At 40.2% G+C, this 22,483-nt stretch overlaps 2 protein-coding genes across 6 annotated transcripts in view; one reads left to right on the forward strand and one right to left on the reverse strand.

The window, feature by feature from the left end:
- On the forward strand, positions 1-7,520 carry LOC130930188 (zinc finger protein 224). Its single transcript, XM_057857960.1, has 2 exons — positions 1-415; positions 3,404-7,520. The coding sequence occupies exons 1-2, from the start codon at positions 133-135 to the stop codon at positions 4,186-4,188; spliced, it is 1,068 nt and encodes a 355-aa protein (XP_057713943.1). The 5' UTR covers positions 1-132; the 3' UTR covers positions 4,189-7,520.
- The window catches only part of nectin4b (nectin cell adhesion molecule 4b), a 26,544-nt gene continuing 10,663 nt past the window's right edge, over positions 6,603-22,483 (reverse strand). The window contains exons 4-11 of one of the 5 annotated variants that reach the window (XM_057857954.1): positions 16,251-16,529; positions 16,036-16,153; positions 12,974-13,125; positions 12,688-12,898; positions 12,503-12,578; positions 11,321-11,380; positions 11,042-11,242; positions 6,603-9,059 (exon numbers count right to left, since the gene is read on the reverse strand). In XM_057857954.1, the coding sequence (XP_057713937.1) occupies positions 8,757-9,059; positions 11,042-11,242; positions 11,321-11,380; positions 12,503-12,578; positions 12,688-12,898; positions 12,974-13,125; positions 16,036-16,153; positions 16,251-16,529 (1,400 nt within the window). In that variant the 3' untranslated portion in view covers positions 6,603-8,756. The remainder of the gene's footprint in view (positions 9,060-11,041; positions 11,243-11,320; positions 11,381-12,502; positions 12,579-12,687; positions 12,899-12,973; positions 13,126-16,035; positions 16,154-16,250; positions 16,530-22,483) is intronic. The other 4 variants (XM_057857957.1, XM_057857956.1, XM_057857955.1 and 1 more) reach the window with 4 other exon arrangements.

Raw genomic sequence — 22,483 nt, forward strand, 5'->3', positions numbered from 1 at the left:
GTTTCTATTATGTTACACTAATCTGGGTCCGTTTCGCCTGGAAGGCCATTAATAATTAAAACTATAGGTGAAAAACACTAACCTCAGGAAAACTAAGTTTAGCATTCATTTGATAACACTTGCGCATCAGTCATGTCGACGCAACAGACTCACAGCACTGCTTTCCAGACTAAGTTAGCTTCCATCATGGAAACGCTCGCCCAAGCGGCCGTGCTGGAGATCGCGCAGCTGTGGGAGGACGCCTTCGCCCTGGTCCATACCGAGCTCCGCCGCAGGGAGCGAGAGGTGGAAGTTCTGGAGAGGAAGCTGCTGGAGAACCAGCGGCGCGATACGAATGTGTCGCCACCGGCGCTCGGCTCATCCGGCGAGGAGCAGCGAAACGACCAGCCGCCGCCCACCACCACCTCCAGTGATGGTGAACATATTTATCTTTAAAATATTGTCAGCATGTACAGTGAGAAGCAGAAGTATTTGAAACCCTTGTGATTTTGCTTGGTCACCCACCTAGAAAATGGGTAGAGGTCTGAAATTTTAATAACAGATGCATTTCCACTTATAGAGACAATCTAAAAAAAACAACAACAAAAATCCGGAACCGACATTTTATGATTTTTCAATTTCTAATTTACCTGGGTTCATAAGCATTTATACTCCTGAGAAAATCATTGCTAATATATAGTGCAGAAGCCTTTGTTTGCAATTACAGAGGTCAGACACTTTCTGAACTTCTTCACCAGGTTTTCACATATGGAAACAGGGATTTTGGCCCTTTCCTCCACACAAATCTGCTGTAAATATGTCAGGTTTCGGGGCTGTCGTTGAGAAACGCGAAGTTTCAGCTCCCTCCACAGATATTTTTTATTGGATTGAGTTCTGGAGACTGGCTAGGCCACTCCAGAACCTTGATATGCTTTAAGCCACTCCTTGGTCAGCTTGGTTGTGTGCTTCGGATCATTGTCATGTTGGAAGATCCAGCCACGGCTCATTTTTAAGTTTCTGACTGAGGAAAGGAGGTTGTGGCTCAAAATCTCGATATATTGCACCATTCATCCTCTGCTTTATACAGCACAGTTGTCCTTTCCCCTTTGCTGAAAAGCAGCCCCAAAGCTTGACCTTGGTCAGCTTGGTTGTGTGCTTCGGATCATTGTCATGTTGGAAGATCCAGCCACGGCTCATTTTTAAGTTTCTGACTGAGGAAAGGAGGTTGTGGCTCAAAATCTTGATATATTGCACCATTCATCCTCTGCTTTATACAGCACAGTTGTCCTTTCCCCTTTGCTGAAAAGCAGCCCCAAAGCATGGGGTTTCCAACCCCATACTTCACAGTGGGGATGGTGTTCTTAGGATTGTACTCATCCTTCTTTTTCCTCCACACACACGGGTAAAGTTTGCACCAAAAAGTTCTTTCGTCTCATCTGACCGCATGAATTTCTCCCATGACCCCTCTTCATCATTCAGATGGTCCCTGGCAAACTTCAGACGGGCTTCAACAGGGAATCTTCTGACCAATGCATTATTTTAAACCATTGCACCGTAGTGTTCTACATACAGTAGCCTTTGAAACTGTGCATCCAGCTCTCTTCAGGTCATTGATCAGCTCCTGCCGCTTAGTTCTAGGCCGAGCTGCCACTTTTCTCATCATGAGTGATGCCCCACGAGGAGATATTTTACATGGAGGCCCAGTCCGAGGTAGATTATCAGTCATGTTTAGCCTTTTCCATTTTCTAACAATTGCTGCACCTGCTGATTTATTCTCACCAAGCTGCTTTCCAATGGCGTACCGCAAGCAACACGTCACTATTGCTCACGAATGTTCAGGAAGTTAACAATTGCTGCTTCGCGGCTCAACCTCCCGTTTGTCCCTAATAGTAAATGCATGGAACTAGTGTACGAACGACCTGTTTACTGAGCTAAACCTATCAAATCTGTCTGAACATGATGTCCCTGGTGCCAAATTCACTGGTAAAGATGTGGTAGAACATACAAATGTTCAGTTAAAGAGATGGCTTAAGTGTCGAGGGCTGAAAAAGACTGAGAAAAAGAGCAGACCTGATCCAGAGTTAGCACCTTCTTGTGTGCATTGCCTTACACCTCTGACAATGACATTCTCCAGTTTCAAAAATATATCCTTTACCAGCATATGCCATATCTTTCTTATATATCCTCTGGTTGCCTTATGTCTCTGACTGTTCTTGGGGGCAATTTACAATACTATTTTTGTGTAGCGATCGCAAATGCTACTCAGTGACAGCCAACGAACACTTAATTTTTTAACTAATAACAAACCTTAATTCTATAATTTATTTACACTTCCCTTTTACTAAAGTTTTTTTTTTTAACAACAGAAAAGGTAACAGCGGCATTCAGATACCATTTAATTTTTTTTCAGGTCATTAATTGTCAGACAGAAGCAGCACGGCAAAACGCCACGCTAAAAAATATGTAAAAATATCAAAATGGCTTACCTCTTCGTCCTCTGTCTGTACGACCATGGCCCCCAACGAAATGTTTACTGCAAATGAAATGTGATTGAATGGCTTTCCCTTTCTGGCATTAAACTGGTCTTTTGGACATCCACGTAAGTTGATCCATTCGTCACATTTTTTCCTCCAAGTTTTTGGTTTCGGAAAACGTATGAAGAAAACATGCTTCATATGTCATAATGACTAAAGTCGTTTCTACAAGTTCCATAGCAGCAGTGTTTGATCAGCATGTTCTTTTTTGAAAGATTACTGGAGAAAACAAGCAGAAATAACTGATTGTATGCGAAGGCATGTTTATAATGACCCACTTCCGCGTTACGATGGCGACGTCACCGTCCAATATTGTTCCATGGCCTTTTCCAGCTTTTGGAGCTTAATTTTTTTTCTTTGGCGTCTTTCGAAAGCTCTCTGTTCTTGATGGTAGCAGTTGGATTATGACAGACTGTGGGGTGCACAAATGACAATAATGAGCTCAAACGGTTGGTGGGTGTCTACTCATGGTGTCATAATTGTTGCTGATTTTCAGGGTTGCAAACTCATCAACCCCAGTAAAGGAGAAATAATTATTTTTTAAAAATCATACATACATACATACATACATACATTTTTTAATTACGTTTATGAGTGGAAATGCATCTGTGATTGAAATTTCAGACCTCTATTTTTCTAAGTGGGTAAATTTGCAAAATCACAAGTTGTGAGAATACTCCTGCTCCTCATTGTAGCTATTCGTGTGTGTAAAGCTCCAAAGTTTAGGGACAACTTTCAAATTCCAATGGTATCTCCATTCATCTAGAATGGGTTTAAAAATTATACGTGATTCAGTTGTTTTTTTTCAGCATCAGTAATTTTCACCTATTACGGTGGTTTTTAAATACGTACCTTCGATAAACCCTGCTTCACCAATTTTGTTATCCCAGGGTTATCTCCAAATATGATCCCATCTTCTGAGCAAAGTGCAACAGAGAAGGCGGACCCCTTGGCCAATCACAGAGAGGCTCCGCCCATTCATGAGAATACTAGCGAGCAGACCCACAACGACGGAGTCGATAAGGACTTGCCGGTCAAGCGAGAGGATGACGAGGACGACGTGATGATCGTGGAGCAGGCCAGGGACCGGGAGGGTGAGGCCCCTACTGACAGGCCTTCAGGTCGTGGTGCCGAGGTCGAGGATCAAGAGAGTCGCATGTGGTCGTCCGTTTCTGTTGGTGACAGCGACACCGCAGAGGAGACGGACTTATTCCTGGCCTCCAATTCCCAAAACGTTGATCCGGAGATCCTGTTCATTGAGAACGCCTTGGACATTCTGGATAATTCCTCAGACAGATTACTCGGGAACACCAGACGCGCTGCGTCCAGTCACTCAAGGGTTCCTGTGACTTTTAGACAAACTCATCCTCCTGGGCACTCGGACGAAAGGCGGGACTCTTATCACACCGGGAAGTTCCATCCGGACAACGGCGTCTTCATCTTTGATGACCCGAGGCTGGGCAAAGGTGTGGTGGGGCGACGCGTCAAGGAGAAGTGGTTCATTTGCCCTTTCTGTGGCAAGAGCTTCGACCGCGTCAGCCACCTGGAGATCCACCAGCGTATCCATACAGGCGAGAAGCCGTACACTTGTGACATGTGTGGCAAATCCTTCTCACAGAGAAGTAACCTGCGTACGCACCAGCGCACACACAAGGAATCTTTAGCCCCTCAGTGACTCTCTGAGACCAGAGAGAGCAACCTGAAGAAACACTTGATTACAACAAACTAAGCTGCGACACACAATATGACAAAAAGTAAAAATCCCTTAAGATTCACGAGCCATCTGTTGTGTATACGTGCTTTGATTTTAGTATAGTGGTACCCCGACTAATTCTTATTTTTTCCGTAATTTGTGATTTGGACGATTTTTTTTGCTTTGACTTGGCACGGAATGCCACAACCGCATCGTGAATCAGAAGTCGAGTGCACTGACCGCTGAGCTACAAGCTTAGCTGCCAGCACTTCATGTTTTAAGGAGTGAGGTTTTGCTAACTTCGGACAGTGAATGCATGCATGCATCCTTTCCACTTCCGGAAAAAAATGGACCCTTTTCTGCTTCAGCGGGGAAAATAAGCAAATATTTAAAAGGGAATTGGCAACTTTTATCACATTTGTTAAAACAGTCACGGCGTGATGGTAGGGCTGCAAAATTGATCAGATTTTGGATCTCAATTTCAGGTGAACTTTCTCAATTATTTCTCAGCCAACCACTGGGGGGCGAACAACATTAAGTCAGCTGCATAAGTTGGCAAACTGTTGTGGGAGCCTTAGAGCGGAAGTTCAGAATTTTTTACATTAGGCTTAATTGAGTTAGCAGGGGTTTAATTAGTCGGTGGAGTTGATGTCGACAAATTCCGTGCAGTTTAAGTTATTCGTTAGTTTCAGGGCTCGGGAGTGGCTAAGCTAACGCGAGTCAATGGGGCAAACTTAAAAACGATACAGATCTACAAACAGATCCAACATAGTCAAATACAAAAGGCACATCATTGTTCCAAAACACCCATGCGGCCAAAACAGTCACAAAAAACTGCCGTATTTCATTTCATTCCGCAGGACTTTTTTTAGATGTGTAAAACGACCACAATAGAGAAGAGTGCTTCGGCCACTCGTGCTCACGCTGCATTCAAGGTGGGAAGTCAGACTTAACCCTCTCAGGGGTTACAAGTTGCGACCTCAAAGCATTCCAAGCGAATGTAAACAAAGATTGCTGATCGCGACAAGTTTTATTTTGCCCATCAAAACATATTTTGACCTCCAGCAAACCTGCCTTCTCATAAGCTATCAAATGGTGGAGGCGTTCCAATATCTTTCCAGATCAGAGGTTGGAAACTCATTTCCCAACTTTCTCGAATGCAGCATCAGTCTGCTGACTTAAAAGACAGCCGGCAACATGGCGAAATGTGAATTTAGAGGCTGTGGAAACAGAAGAAATGGGCAAAGGAACGTTTCCACAAATTCCCTTTGAAGGAGGAACAATATAAACCGGTTACTTGCTGCTGGCTACGACCAGTATTCTTAATAACGGTGTTAGGGTATAACGACGTTACTAACGGCATTTTTTTCCAGTAGTGAGTAATCTCATTACTTTTATTACTTATTACTCACCTTTGCGATGCCATTACTGTTACTGAGCATGTAAAGGCGTGCGTTACTATGAGTTACTACGTTGGTTGAATGACGCAACAAATGTCAGAGACGCGGACTCGCTGAGAAAGCAGAGTGGGAGTGGTGAGGAGGAAAGGGAGTTATGCCATTGCAAATGTAACGGGTACACGCAGGTCCGTTGTGGAGCGTGGAAACCTCGCTGCCGATTCGTACATGTAGGTGCGCTGGTGGCTGAGCCGTTGGCTCAAGCTTATGTCACAACGGTTAAAGTACCTGCCTGCCGAGTGGGAGCGGAAAGCGGTGCTGACACACCGGTTACACAAACGCAATGCTCTGGGTGGCACCAATAAGAACTGACTGTAGCAGATAGCCTACAAATTACACCCACATGATGTTACGATAGATATCACACGTATAGAGAACTAGATGTGTAATGATACTCACTGGCGTTAGTAAACGGCCGCCATCCTAAAGCAGTAGACTTCTCAGGAAGGCTCTGTTGTAGAGAACCTTCCTAGCGAACCTAAGTAACTTTTGATCTAAGATACTCATAAATCAGCAAAATCTTGACTTAAATATCTTTAAATGATGAAACAGTTTTAAAATTTTCACATGTCGAAAGCAGACAGAACGGAACTAATGCAATAACAGGAGCAATTTTAACAACTTTAACGGTTGATTCACAACATTATATGACTTCCAAACATAGCAAAGGTTACTATCTAGTTATCGTAATATTAGCAGTACCCCTGTGTCTAGTTAAGTTTAAGGTAAAGAATTGGGATTGTGCCAAAAACCCTTTGAACTTCACATAGTGTTACTTTTTTTTTTTTTTTTTAATGAAAAAAAAAAAAAAAAACACCACCAGTTACTTTGCCAAGTAACTAATTACTCTTACATTCAGTTAAGTTACTAACTCTTTTTGGGTGATGTCATTTGTAACAATTTTTTTTAAAAGATTAACAACACTGGCTATGCCATAAATCAGCGGTGAAAACAAACTGATATCACTTCACCTTGCTCCTCTGCAGAGCTTCTGGATTACGAATGTTGCAGTTCATAGTGCATTTATTGACATGCAATGGTAAATTTTAATCCAGAAAACACCGCCAACACGATTGATTGCATGGGTCATTGATGATTTTTATGTGTGCATGTTGTTTTTTATTGGCATGCTAAATCAGCCCAGTTGACTCGTGCCAACTCCACCGACCAATTAAACCCTTGCTAACTCGAAGATAAAACCTGATATCAAAAATTCTGAACTTCCCCTTTAAAATGCTTAATGGACCAATGGGGCCAGACTGTAGAAGGGTACATTTTATTCTAGAATTTGTCATGTATGGCCACAGAGTCACAATTTATTTATTGTTTTTTTTAAAGTTATGCTACCAAGTACACATCCTGACTTCCAGGTAAAACTACAACTTTTGCATTTCTTTAGAAATGTCAACTCATCCATTTTTTGTGGGTGGGGCCATAAATTAACCATTTCTGTGGCTCCCAAGAAATTACATGTTGCCTTGAGCTGCTGCGGCAATGTCACCTGAGCTCTCTCCAGCTAGGTGTGTGTGCCACCATGTCCTGTTTTCTTTTTGTTTCTTCTGGTGTCTGTCTATACTCTGATTCACAAGAGTGACGGCGGTCTGTTCATACGGCTAGAGATTGAATGTGCTGATTAGTAACTGCTTGTGCATAAGTGTGCCGCAGTAGATTTTGGAAGGTAACCCCTAAAAGACCATTGCTGGTGTGCAGCTTGGACACTTGAATGCACTACACTGTATGAGCATGATATTCAGCTTAGTTACACATTAAACAAATCCGTTACATTATTTATATTTTCTAAGTGTTTTTCTTCAATAAAAACATGTAACAAACAAGTCGTTTATTTGGCGTTATGAAAATGGATTCAATGACGAAAACCGATCTTTGAGTTACAAGCGTGGTGAGAATGAATTCAAGTCTGGAAAACACAGTAGTTCCTTTTTCACTGCCGTGCTTTGAAGCATCCCCTATGTTCAATATACAGGAATTAGCCTGTAAAGAACCCCTGTAAATGGCCCACGAGAAATTTCAGCTTCGAACCAAAATTTTACGCTACCCTGAGACAGGCATTATCATAGCGTAGTTTGAAACAAAACATCATAGCATTGAGTCAAATGTTCCCTGAAACATTTTCTCTATACAAAATGTTACACGACAAAAATGTTTAGGGAAAAAAAAGATTATGCAATGCTTACTGCTAATGGCACGAAACAATCCACTCAACTCATTTTTGTCACTATAAAAAAGAGGATTGGCCTCGTGCATTTCAACCTCCCACCATATGTATATAATACATGTAGCTCAGAAATGACATTAATCCTGATTGTTTCTGGTGTAAACACTAAAAGTGGAATTATCCAAGTTTGGATAGCAATACATAAGTGAACAGAACAGACACTGCTTGTGGGGTTAAAAAGTAACATTTAACGCCTGTCCCTCACTTCTCCCATCCTGTTGTGTTGAAAGCAATAGTTACCGTACCAGTTTTTGCAACCTTTAAATCTTGGTAGTAGTGCTAGGTCCTGGGACTAAAGGGTTCCATATTCCAGTTTTATCCTTAGTGATTTACCCTAGAACTAAATGTAGACATCAATTCCTGCAGTGTGAACACCCAATGGCTCTCCAAAAGTTTGTTTGGTTGGCAAGATGGCATTTGGCAATTTTCCATGGGCTTCTGGATCCCTTGAAAGCATAACCATACTTAGCGGGGCTCTTTCCGAAGCCTGACAAAAAAAAAAAAAAAAAAAAACTGGGACTGTACATTGCACCCATTGGCTCTCCAAAAGATCAGCGTTTCAGGGGAAAGGTTATCGAGGTACTGCAATTAAAAAAGGTTTCTGCACCTCAAAAGTTCTAGCCCTCCTTTTTCAGATTTTCTGATTTAATTCAGAGAAAAGTTCCCTCAAAAGTCCGTAGTTCCTGTTGTGGATGTGGCACTGTCACAGTAGTTTTCCAAACATCTCGAAAGTACTAATGGTAATATTTTTTGCTCTTCTTGTCCTTATACATAACACTAGAACTAAATTTACACAATATTAGTGTCTTGTTGATCCAATTCTTTACCAGGTATTAGAAGACCCATGATGATGGGCACTATATGACCTGACCGCTAGGGTGCATCAAGATGGCGTTGGCGTGTGGCCGTGGTCGGAGGACACCGTTGCTGTAGTAGAAGTGATTGGTCAGCGCTTGGGACAGCTGATACGGTTCGCCGCCACCGTCCTCCCCATCCTCTGGCCCGTTGGCACAGGGTTCCGACAGTGGCGGTGGTGGAGGAGGACACCAGTTCTCTTCCGACGGGGACACGCTCTCGCACACGTCCGACGGAGGTGTCGGTACCGAGGCATCGTCCGTCTGAACTTTTAACGGAAGCAGAGAGGATGGAAGACCGGAATCCTGCAAGTATAAAGGCAACTTTTTTTTTTTCCCAAGACACATTATATACATACAGTATAGTAGTATACATGTAAATAATTCAATAGAAGATAAATGTACTATAAAAACAAGAACTTGCGTGCTTTAAAGGATGAGGGCTACTTACTAACCTTGATACAAAGAAATAAAACAGTCTCTGAGGATCCACGCATATACATCACGAGGCTGTACCAAATTTGTGATCTCTCCATGAATAACGGAGGAATGGATCAAAATGACAGTATACGCACCAACAACTTAAGTGGCGACTTGTCAATGATGCAGCCTGTAAAACCTTAATTATACAATACAATTTTTTCAAAATGTAAATATTGTTATTGCCGGAATTGTGTACGCTTTAATTAGGCTGCGACAGCTCCACTATGTTCTTCGGCAGCTTAGGAGTTTAAAGGTGTGTTTTTTGTCGTTTCTTCTTTTCCTTTTGTCTGCTTCCTTTCACAGTCTCCCCCAAAACCCTACCTGTCCACTGCTTTCACCTAATAAAAACAAAATGAAAATGCACAATGTGAGTATATCAAACTCCCATGTGGCACATTACAACTGTTCAATCTATAAAGACACTCAGATTCCCAATTTCCATGTCTGAGCAGCTGAACAGGACAGGTAGAGGGAAAAAACAACTTTGATTGTCCCTTAAATTATGAAAAATATATTTTTCATATAAACTAGTTCAGGGTGTACATTTCTTTTAGAATGCACGTATTCTGAAGTCATGTATACATCTGTTGTTAACAATTTCTTTAACCTTTAATATATCGATCATTATTTTAAAAAAAATTAAAAAGCATTTTTTAAAATTAAGAATGCAACATTTTAAAATAAACGCATCCCACTATAAAATATAGTATTCTAACATTTGTCATGGAGTGTATTTAAAACTAAAAATGGAATGTAAATAGACTCAGAACACTAACTTCACCTTTCCAACATTATTCAAAACAATTCTTATAAAAAAAAAAAAAAAAAAATGTCTAGCATTATTATTATAGTATGCTATATATAAAATAGTGTTATAATAATTATATTAATTGCCAATCATAATTTTTAAAAAGGGTGTCATTTTAAAGTTATTCTTTGTGTAAAATCTGAATTCTGTATTATAATAGTATTTACATATTATAGTATTAATTGACGTACCTTTATTTTGAAATGTTCACCGGAAGTATGTTCGCTAAACCGCTAACAACTTTACAGGTTACACTCCGCAAAAAGCACATTTCGTCATTGCTTGTGGTGTCACTAATAGATTTTTTTGGTCATTTTTTCATTTGCAAATGCTGTTAACCAGCGATTTTTCATGTTTGAAGTGTCACCTTTTAACCGCAAGTTTGCGTTTTGGAAAATATAGCAGGCTAACGTAAGTTGCCTTTTTTCCCCATTAGTCAGTGTAGCAATGCTAACGTTTACAGTGTTTAATATAGATGTGTTTCCTGACTTTGTATGTGTGAACTGTAATTCTACGGTGTGTTGTTGACCAATAAACACCTGGACACAACAACTGGAGTCTCATATGTCATTTACACGCACGCACAAATGTATGCACGCACGCGGTGATAAAACGCAGCTGTGAAAATTACCACCGTCGTTTTTATTTACCTTGCGATATATTGATTCATTGCATATTGCGACAGGCTTAGCAACTTCAATAAAACATGTCGTTAGTTAGGTGGATTTATGACCCCCCCCTCAAAGTTTCTCGTCGGATCTACACAATTCACGTAGGTCACCCCTTTTTGACTTCAAAACGGTGAATTTCGCCGAAAGGTGAGAGATTTTCATGCCTGATCTTTTAAGAACTATAAGTCTTTCTATCCGTAGATTCCTTTAAAATCAAATTCCATGTTTGGTGAATGTAAAACTGAAATGATACACAAAAGATGAAGTCAATGTAATAGATTAAAATGCCTCTAGTGAGCGTTTTTTTTTTTTTGCCAGATGCTGACCAGTACCAGCGACATGTTGCTGCTCTTCTGGTATGAGTTGGCCCTCCTTCTGGGGTCGTCCCTTTCTGCGTCTGACACCGCCACCCTGATGTCATCGCTTTCATCCTGCCAGACGCTTGGGCGGCCATCCGCCTCAGACACCCCCAAGGGTGCCCACCTTCCGCCTAGAGTGGACTGGCTGTCTCTGTAGATGGGCCGTTCCTGTGGGGCAGTAAATGTGACATTCAAATAGTAAAACGCTTATGGATAGTCGAAATCGAAGGTGTAGGAGGGACTCACCAGAGACACTTGGCTGTTTTTCATGCGGCTGTCAGTTCTGAGCAGAGCATATTCTTCAGACTGGGAACAAGCATTGATGTGGATCAGATTCATGAATATATTTTGTGATGACGAGTTTCCTCTATGGATAATGCTGAGGACACTAAGGCTAGGTACATACTGCAGGTCTTAATGCACAATTTTTGTGTGTGTGTGTTTTTCTGACTCGTGTGAGGCATTAACTTGACGGTCTGAACGGGAAAAGTCGCATATAAGTGGACCATTTCAAATCCAATATAGTTCACTTTCGTTAGTGGTTTGAATCCAAAGTGGGCCACATTTTTCCAGAATGTGGCTGCGATCTGAACTGTCAAGTCCCCCTAATCGGAATTCATGCAGCAATTGCGTCAGCAAAGAACGAGAGAGACAGGGCGCTAGATTGATAGAGATTCGTGCCTAGATTGAACGCGGCTTTTAGGGAAGAGGTGGGCTTGACAACGGTCATAGAAAAAAATGTGAGGCGGGGATAAGCCTGAGAATGCTCAGTTTTCTTTCTGTGGTCCAAATGAGCAATACTTCAAGATGCTTACACGGCCGAGAGTCGGGCACAGTGCGTGCATGCTTTCAATCCATATAAACTTTGAATATAAAACTAAACGGGGATTAGTGATGTCTGGCATTTGTGTTCTCTTTTTTAAAATCCAAATATCATCACCCTAAAATGACGTTGAGCCAATATGTGTAGTCATTTGTTTTGATGCTCCTGCGCATGCAGGTCAGTTTGCTCAGCGCATCTCGGACTTCGAATTAGTGCGCATGCTTGATACTTGAACGGGCTCAAAGGACAAAGGTAGTCTGAACAGCCATGCCAAAAAAACATGACAAAAAGGTGGAATTGTGCATTAAGACCTGCGGTACGAACTAAGCCTAAATGTTTCTAAAAGGGTACTTAGCAAAGCTATGCAAAAGGTTTCAGGAACTAATGTTAAGTAACTGGAAAATCTGACGGCTTTCTAAAAAAATGGATGAAAAACAAAATATAACAATTGATAAAAACATTTAAATAGAAAATATAACCCTAAAAATTTCAGGAAAAAAACAACACTGCAATATAAAAAGGTTAAAGAAGTTTCAACTCATGTTATTATCATGACAATGCCACCAGACACAAGCAACCGCTCCACATGTATTTTGCATGAGTACCTGCGAACGTGGGTCAGAGCCAATAGAGTTGAGCCTCTTGAAAGAAGCCTGGCGAGACAAAGTGTTGACTTCTTCCCTGAGAAACAGCAGCAAAAACAACAGTTGTAAAAAAAAAAAATTAAAAAAAAATAAATAAATAAAAAAAATCAACAAATTTGCAACTTTCTCTTTCCCGTTCGGCTCACGTTTTGACACTGAGCTGCCTCTTCAGTTTTCTGCTGCGGCGCCGGTGGTGGCGCACAAGCACCGCTACCATGACAGCCATTACCAGAACGGCGGCACCGGCCGAGGCGCCGACAATGATCAGTGTGGACGAATCAGATGGCAACACCTCCTTTTGCTGAGATTTCTCTGCGAGAAAAGCGGCTAACACACATTGTGGTGATGTGTTGACGACTGGTAGATATACCACAAGAGGGCGTCAAAGTAGCAGCGCCATAATCAACGACTGAACACAAAATAAGCCTTCACCTGTCACAGTCATCATGTAGTCTGCTTTGGCCATGCCCACTCCATTGCTCACTGCACATTGGTACAGGCCGCTGTCGTTCAAACGTAAGCCTCGGCCAAACGTCAGACGTCCTCCTGAAGCGGCGGCACCGTCCGGCAGAGCTCCGCCCTTCCTGCATGCATAAATGTGAATGTCTCAGTGTTATCGAGTTAATAATTACTATGGAAAAAGTGACCTTAATTCAATATAAATATTGTTTTGTCATTAGTTTTATTTACTTATTTTGATTTTTAGCACTGGAGCTGTTAGTGTGTGTGAGAGCATAACAGGAGCAAATAAAAATGAATCATTCCAGCTAGTAAATTATATTTGATATCCATTTGATTTCAATTGTTTGTGTAGCTAAGGTTGAACCACCAATTTGCATGCACCTGAACCATAAAACCGCAGCCATTTCCCTCTAAAACGTCTACTCAATGGGATAAAAGTACACACAATGGAGAGAGTCGGATTAGGTTGCCCCCAGTTTCACCGCAAGTATCAACTAATCGTCAAGCCCTTTGCCCACAACCCCACCCAAGTCCAAAATGTAGTCAGCTCGCATTTCATGTGATGAATCCCACCTAACCTGCTGTGTGTAATAGAGACGCAGGTGGACGAACATTTTGGGTTTATGCCTGTTTTTACTCCCCTGTCTACTGGATAATTCCAAAAAAGGAGGATATTTGGGCCATTTGCCATCAAGAGTTTAACACAAGTCCGTAAATCAAATATGGCTATTAGTTGTTTTTGTTTTCCTCAAGTTTGCATTGCCGCAACCTGGAAGATCATTTTCTTCTCTTCCTTATTCTGTGGCTGCAATGGGGTCTTGTGGCCATAAGCGGATTTTAGGGGGGGGCAGGCCCCTCCTGGTGGCCGAAAAGTTTCATTGCACAAAATTGACTTTCCTATATATATATATAAGTTGTAAAGCAATAAAACTGCAACACAAATGAATGAAATGGAAAAAAAAATCATAATGGGTGAAAATAATTTTTCGAACAGATCATGTGACTAGCACCTTAGACGGTCATTTGCTTTGCATATAAAAAAAAAAAAAATCAAAAAAAAAAAAATCAAAAAATTAGGGGAGGGCAATTTCATTTTTAAAATTATTTTTTTGTTTGATTGAATTATTTTTTTTTTTTGATTGAAGCAACTTTATTTGGGATTGAATGATTTAGACACAAATGTCCTAACCATGATATGGCCCAAATTGCTTCAATCAAAGAAAACTTTTTCAATGAAAACATAAGTGTTCAAATTGCAAATTTTTCAATCTCAAAATATTTTTTCGCATTCAAAAACGTTTTCTATTAGTGAATTTTTTCTTGATTGAAATGATTTTCTATTCTAAAATATATATTTTTTGAAGCAACTTATTTTTTGATTGAATAAGACAAAAACGTCCTAGCCAAAATGTGGCCCAAACACAAATCAACATTACTTCAATCAAAAAAGTTGCTTAAAAAAAAAAGAAGAAAAAAAAAAAAGAAAAATCGCTTTTACATGCATTTTTTTGAGTTTCAAATTTATTTTTGCATTCAAACACTTTTTTTTGATTGAAGCAACTTTTGGATTGTATAATAAAGACACAAATCTACCTCCACATGGCTCCGCCCAGGGGATAGAATTTTTGACTGGGGTAACTACATTGGCAAGACACCGGCGGGGTTACCATATTCAATGGTTCACGATCTTGGCAAAAAGTATTGCCTAAGCACACTGTGACCGCTGCGTTAGAGTATAAGAGTGTTTCTAAGGACGTTATTTTTCTCAGTAGTGAGTGATCTAATTACTATTCCTATCTATGCCACTCCGTTAATGTTACTGAGGATGTGAAAGGGCGCGTTACTACAATTTGGTTGAATGAAAAGCACACATCAGCTGCCTGGGAAAGAGCTGATTGGGAGGTGGGAGGATGAAAGGGGGTGGTGACGCCGTTGGAAACGCCATGATGATTGGCGAGGTGGGCGGATCATGCCCTGGTTCACTGCACGATCTGGCAAACACAAGACTGTAAAAATGGCGACACGCCAGGGAATTTCAAAGGTAGTGTTCTCAAAGTTGATATTCAATTTTTAATATTGCTACTGTACGGAATATTTAAGGATAGTGTTCTGCTTATTGTGCAGTAGGCCTAACATACAGTTTCAGAGATTTGCACTGGTTAATGATCAGTTTACATTTGTTTTCTTAACAAACCAATATATTTGATCCAAAACAATACAAAATGTTCTAAATTACTGTATATCATGTTTACATTCTTCAGTCAGGTAATATAAACATCTTTGATGTGAAACATGTTGTACAATGTATAACGTAATAACGTGTAGAACATAAAAGTAACGTCAGTTACTTTGCTGAGTAACTAATTACTCTTACAATTAGGTAACTGAGTTACTAAATTACTTTTTGGGAGAGAGAATTTTAACCAATTACTTTTTTTTAAGTAAGATAAACAACACTGGTCATGCATAAGATGCCAGTTTGTATTAATTAAACAAATGTAACATTGGAAAAAGGCTTGTTTTCGTTTTTAAATGACCAATTATGAATTGGGAGATGGATGATTTAATATTAATCTTTGAATTTAAATCTTTTTGATGATTTTATCTTTGTTTTTTGTTGACACACACATCACAAAACATTGAAATTGGCTAGTTTTCTGCCCACCCATTTTAGGCCGAAATGTACACAGAGCATACTTCAAACTTTTTTTTTTTTTTTTTTTAAATACATTTTCAGGCAGTCTTTTCTCTTAGTTTTAACAGATCATAAGTGTTTTTTATTTGAATTGCTATGTAAAATGTCCTCCAATTCTGTTATGACCCAGCTGTGATTCACGCACAGAGTGATACCGGTGTACATGTCTGATACGCGTTTTAGCATGCTGATGATGCTCGTCAAAGTGCGACAGTGATTAAGCGCTTAGCAATCATCTCAAATTCGTGAGAAAATCACTGCGTGTCAGCCGCAAAAAATGACACACCGCATGTAAGAGTAAGTGACTGTGACGTGTGTGCGCGTCGACGTGTCCCACCATGTCCATATGATGTCTTCAGGCACGGGGAAGCCGCTGGTTTGGCAGATGAGCGCCGCATGGTCCAGACCTACGAACCAGTTGTCTGTTGTGGCGGTTATGGTGGCATCCGGAGGATCTGACATAAAAACACACACAGAACATAGAATTCATACCGAATCATCTTTGGAGGGAATTTTTTGATGTTTTATGTTTTGCACTATAATTGTACTCACAGTGCACAACCAGCTGGTTGACGATCCTCCGTGGGCGTTCCAGGGCGGGGTGGCGCACCAAGCAATCCAGCCGTTTGCCGTTCATGCTGCGTAGCGGGTGCAACGAGAAGTAGCTAGAGACAGAGCCCGCATCGCTGGTGCGGTTCTGCGACTTGCCCGGCACGGTGGTGTCCCAGGAGAGGATAGGCAGCGGTCGGCCCACGGCGCGACATGAGGCGGCCACGCGGAACGACTGGCCCTCCACCAGCATCACCGGCTCCAGCGAAGAGATGGGGAGGACTGGAAGGAAAAATCCGTGGTGGTTACAATCAGGAAGGGTGATCACGTCATGTGTGAATTGGTACTTTGCTTAATGAACGTCTCAGTTTGGTTATCCATTGTAGTTTTTAACTAGAATGAAACAAAATCTCAAACTTTTGCTTTTAAAATTGAAATAATAATGATTTGCAAAAAAACATTACAAAAAAAACACGATGATAGACGCCTGATCATGTGGCTCTTTTCACCCTTCGGTTTTGAATTTACGTTCACCAGTAGATGTCCAATCCACAGTTCATTCGCTGTCAGTCCTGCCAGTTCAAATGGATTGGATGTCTATCACTGTTAATAGTAGCCAAAGAATTAAAAAAACTAATCAAAACAAAAAAATGTAACATTGTAAATAGGGCTGAACGATATTGGAAAAAACTGACATTGCGATTTTTAGGGGGGTTGCGATATACATTTTGATATTAAAAGAAGAAGAATTTTCCCTTGAATAGCTCTGTTTGGTTGACTCACTATGATCACATTGTATTTATTAGAGATGTCCCGATCCAATCACATGATTGGAAATCGGGCCGATTGAGCAATTTCAAAGAGGACCGGAATGGGGTGAAAATGATAGGGTTTTTAATTATAAAAATATATAATCATGTTTTTCTGCTTCACACTCATACAGCCTCCCATCCTCCCTCCTAAAAAGCAGTGCAACCAAACTTTAACGTTAGCAATGATTGACAGTTTTAGCGTTGATATGGCCAGAGATGCCTCGGTAGTTCTATGATCAAAGGCAAAAACACTATAATCATCATTACACTTGGTACACAGTTTGAAGTGTACTGTGGCAACTCATTCATTGTGTAAGTGAGAGGCTGTTCTCGGCAGAGTGGGCGTCCCCCCAAAATTTTTTTAAATCAAATTCGGATCGGGACTGTATCGGCAGACTCAAAATCAGGTGACTTCGACTCGGACGAAAAAGTAGGAGATCAGGACATCCCTAGTATTCATATAAGATTAACCGTTTAACACCAAACGTGTCGGCTGCGACACATTTACGCATATCATCTTTGAAGTCTCGTCACGCTGTAATTACGTCACCCACGTGCCGTCGGTTGCTCTCATTTGAAAGTATGGAGGTTGATGTCCACACCAGTTTTTATTTGAAGTCAATCGACCAAGTAGAACGGGAGATAATGCCATTTGAGTTTTATAGTTTTATTGCACTCATAAATATGCATTAAAACGCTGCATGGACCATGTGTTTATCTCCATATTTCCATCATTTCTTGTACTTTTTTTAAAACCGAAAGCAGCACAAAGGACTACATATCCCAAGAGCTGTTGTGATGTCAAGAAGGATTAACCTAATGTGAACATTTTTAATAAATTGCCGAGCAAGGCGCCAACTAAGGAAAGGGAGGCAATGCGACGCAAGCAACGGCCGATTCGATTGAGCGAGCAACTTTGAAACGTGCAGAATGAATCGAAAACTAAATTTAGCGCAAGCCAATGCATTATTTTATTAACTCAAGGAAAAGGATAAGCCATATTTGTAGTTTTCCTCGGATGAGTCGGCGTGTCGGCGAGTAGAAGTGACAGCAGCACGCAAAGGGCGGAAGAGTAGGCTGTGTCACGTTGTGTGTGACGTAGCTCCGTGACCTGTTCAAGAAGAAACTTGATTTGAGTGCGCCAAAAAAATAAAATAATTTTTTTTTTAAAAAACGAAAAACTTTATTGGGTCGCATGCCTGAAATAATTGAAATGAACTACTTGTAAATATTTTTTTAAATACTTTTTTTCAATTTTATATATATTTTTTCTTCACTATGAATCTTTTCAATTTTTATATAGATGTGTGTTCGAGAAGCTTGATTGCAAGTACGTATATACTTTTGATAAGGTGATGGGTACAATACCTAACTTCACAAAGAGATATCCTCCAAACCCTTTTTGTGTTAGATAATATTTATCATTTCCCCCCCCCACTATTTTGCACTGTATATAACCTATTTTGACCATAGTATGTGTAAAGGCCAAAAACGCCTATGACCATACCTGCTGTTTGTGTTAAATTGTCAAATATAAAACTATTCAATCTTATTTTTTTCTATTGAATGTTTATCCTAAAAAGTTGAATAAATATTATCAAGCTTCAAAACGGTTGGTCGAGCATGTTTGGTTGTCAATAGGACATCAACATTACAAATTTTGAAAAAAGATTTTGAGATTTTGTCTTTTTGGGTCCAAAATGTGGATTATAATTGGTCAGTGAAGAAAACAACAGTTTGGACATGAAGTTCAGGGTGTCCTGAAAAAAGGGACCCAACCTGGCCATTGTTAACATTTTTTTCTTTGGAGTATAAAGGCAAAATCAAAGGCATGCAAATTCGGCCAAAATAGGCTTAGGTGTGAAAGGGTTAATTCAGTATAAGGGGGTTCATCTGTGAATGATGAAGATTGGTGTATGTAAAAGGGATTCAGGAAGCCATGTCACTGCAGAACTGCTGCTTTTATGTAGGAAATGGAAATAAAACATTTACTATCGATCAACCCTAGAACCGGTTTGCTAAATGTTCCACGAACATGAACCAAGCAGGGTGAGGCGGCATTTCGTTTTAAGGCTCATCACCTCTGGAACAAGTTACCTGGAGGTCTGAAGTGTGCTCACTGTTAGCTCCTTTTAACCAGGGCTAAAAACACTCGTTTACCACAGCATATGACTATGCTGTGATACTGCCTATATATTTCAAATTTTGTTTTTTTATTTATTTTCTAGTTGTATTTCTAGTTCTGATCTCAATTTTTTAACTCTTGATGATTTAATGTGATTTTCATGTATCATTCTATTTCCTGTTTCCAGTTTTTAAAAACAATTTGAAATGTTGCCTTATTAGACCACAGCACGTTTCCACTTTCACTTTGCATCATTCTTTTCTGGGTGTTGATGATACATGGCTTTCGCTTTACATGCCAGTATATCAACTTTGCTGATGTTTTGATTAACTGCGTTGACCGACAACGGTTTTCTGAAGTGTTTCTGAGCCCAGGTGGCCATATCCGTTCATACAAAGATGCTACTTATCAACCTTTTATACTGCGACTGACTATTTATGGTCATTAAAAAAAATTAACGCCACAACGACCTCATGTCGTGACACATTGTGTGGGGGAGGGAGAAAGTTACGGTACATGGTCAAATGTCACCTATGTCCTTTGGAGGTAAAAGACATTTTTGTGAGCTTACTTTCCAGCACCAACTGGTTGGGCACGGTAGTGATTCACACACAAACTACAAAACTTTCAAAACAGGAAGTTGGCATGAACAACCAACCAAGCCCTTTTTTGCTATCGACACAGAATGGAGGGGAGAAAAACAACAACTCAAAATATGATACTCAAATTCTGTGATACCATACATACTTACATTTGCTCCTGAAAATGTATAAATTCGTTCTATTTTTAATTACTTCAGTGTCCCAAAAACGTATTTATACTAGGGCTGTCAAACGATAAAAATTTTTAATCCAGTTAATCACAGCTTGAAAATTAATCGTAATTAATCGCCATTCAACCCATATAAAAACCATATAAAATATGCCATATTTTTCTGTAAATTATTGTTGGAATGGAAAGACTGGACAAGACTGATATATACATTTAACATTCTGTACATAAGTACTGTATTTGTTTATTATAACAATAAATCAACAAGATGGCATTAACATTATTAACATTCTGTTAAAGCGATCCATGGATAGAAAGACTTGTAGTTCTTAAAAGATAAATGTTAGTACAAGTTATAGAAATTTTGTATTAAAACCCTTCTTAATGTTTTCGTTTAAATAAAATTTGTAAAATTTTCAATCAAAAAATAAACTAGCAGCTCGCCATTGATGTCGTCAATTAATTACACAATGCTCATGGTGCTGAAACCCATAAAATCAGTCGCACCCAAGCACCAGCAGAGGGCGACCAAACACCAAAAAACAAGCAACAAATGGACATGACACTGTGCTGTCATTTTAATCTGTTTGAACGGGGCATGTGCGTTAAATGCGTCAAATATTTTAACGTGATTAATTTAAAAAATTACCGCCCGTTAACGCGATAATTTTGACAGCCCTAATTTATACGTCTTTTGCTTTTTTTGACAAGCGGCGCCCATAGGTTCCGATCTATGCAAGATACAATGCACAAAGCTCAAAACCCATTTTAAAGCAATAAAACTGGCCACTGGAGGTCAGTAGCGCATTTGGTAAGAACTCATCTCGGGCCAAGAAAGGAAGTGAAGAAAAATAGTCAGGAAACGGAAGTTGGAGGGATCGTGTGAAGACGCGTGAGAATGAGAAAAATGTGGAGAACGATCGGGGGAAAAAAGGCAAACGACACTGGTGGAGTGTTTTGAAAAGAAAACGAAAACATCTTCAAAGAAGGATTAAAAAAAAAAAAAAAAAATCTTGACTAGACAGACTGTGACATCCACAACAGTGTCAGGTTCCACACGCGTTCTGTGGAGCTCATGTTGCGTTACTCCTGAGCCCGAGGTTGAAACCAACGATGAAGATGATGAAAAAAGTGAGACCGATATTGATCTGGACTCATCAGAGGGAGCCACCTCATTCAACCGGGAGCAGCCAAGAGCCTTCCCTGTTGTTACAGTTGTGGTCAAAAGTTTACATACACTAGAAAATAGCTTAATTTGAGCAATTTTCCAATTTCTGATGAAAAAAAACAAATTGAGCTTTTTGCGAAAGCATACATTTCAAACATAACTTTGACTTTAACACAGCTATTTTTCGCTTAGGTGACATCCCAAACATCGGAACAATGTTTTCGTTCTACAAAATAACAAACAAGACAAATAGAGCTTTTGATCGCAAAGTAACAATTTATTTACACATAACTAAACTATTGAACTGTTGAACTATTTGCACACATACAGTTGTGGTCAAAAGTTTACATACACTTGTGAAGAACATAACTGGAAACTCAAGAGAGCCATGACATTATTTCTACAACTTTTTTCTCCAATAGAGTGATTAGAACAGATACTTCTTTGTCACAAAAAACATTCATGAAGTTTGGTTCTTTTATGACTTTATTATGGGTTAACAGAAAAAGTGATCAAATCTGCTGGGTCAAAAATATACATACATGGATCTGAAAAAGCGAATCATTGACTTGAACAAGTCAGGAAAGTCACTTGGAGCCATTTCAATGCAGCTGCAGGTCCCAAGAGCAACAGTGCAAACAATTGTTTGTAAGTATAAAGTTCATGGCACTGTTTTGTCACTGCCACGATCAGGAAGAAAACGCAAGCCATCACCTGCTGCTGAGAGAAAATTGGTCAGGAGGGTGAAGATTCAACCGAGAATCACCAAAAAGCAGATCTGCCAAGAATTGGAAGCTGCTGGAACACAGGTGTCAGTGTCCACAGTCAAGCGTGTTTTGTATCTCCATGGACTGAGAGGCTGCCGTGCAAGTAGGAAGCCCTTGCTCCAAAAGCGGCACCTTAAGGCTCGACTGAAGTTTGCTGCTGATCACAAGGACAAAGATAAGACCTTCTGGAGGAAAGTTCTGTGGTCAGACGAAACAAAAATCGAGCTGTTTGGCCACAATGCCCAGCAATATGTTTGGAGGAGAAAAGGTGAGGCCTTTAACCCCAAGTACACCATGCCTACCGTCAAGCACGGTGGTGGTAGTATTATGCTGTGGGGCTGTTTTGTTGCCAATGGAACTGGTGCTTTACAGAGAGTAAATGGGATAATGAAGAAGGAGGATTACCTTCAAATTCTTCAAGATAACCTAAAGTAATCAGCCCGAAGATTGGGTCTTGGGCGCAGTTGGGTGTTCCAACAGGACAATGACCCCAAACACACATCAAAAGTGGTAATGGAATGGCTAAATCAGGCTAGATTTAAGGTTTTCGAATGGCCTTCCCAAAGTCCTGACTTAAACCCCATTGAGAACTT

The sequence above is a fragment of the Corythoichthys intestinalis genome, chromosome 14 (assembly GCF_030265065.1).
Source record: "Corythoichthys intestinalis isolate RoL2023-P3 chromosome 14, ASM3026506v1, whole genome shotgun sequence".
Lineage (NCBI taxonomy): Eukaryota > Metazoa > Chordata > Actinopteri > Syngnathiformes > Syngnathidae > Corythoichthys > Corythoichthys intestinalis.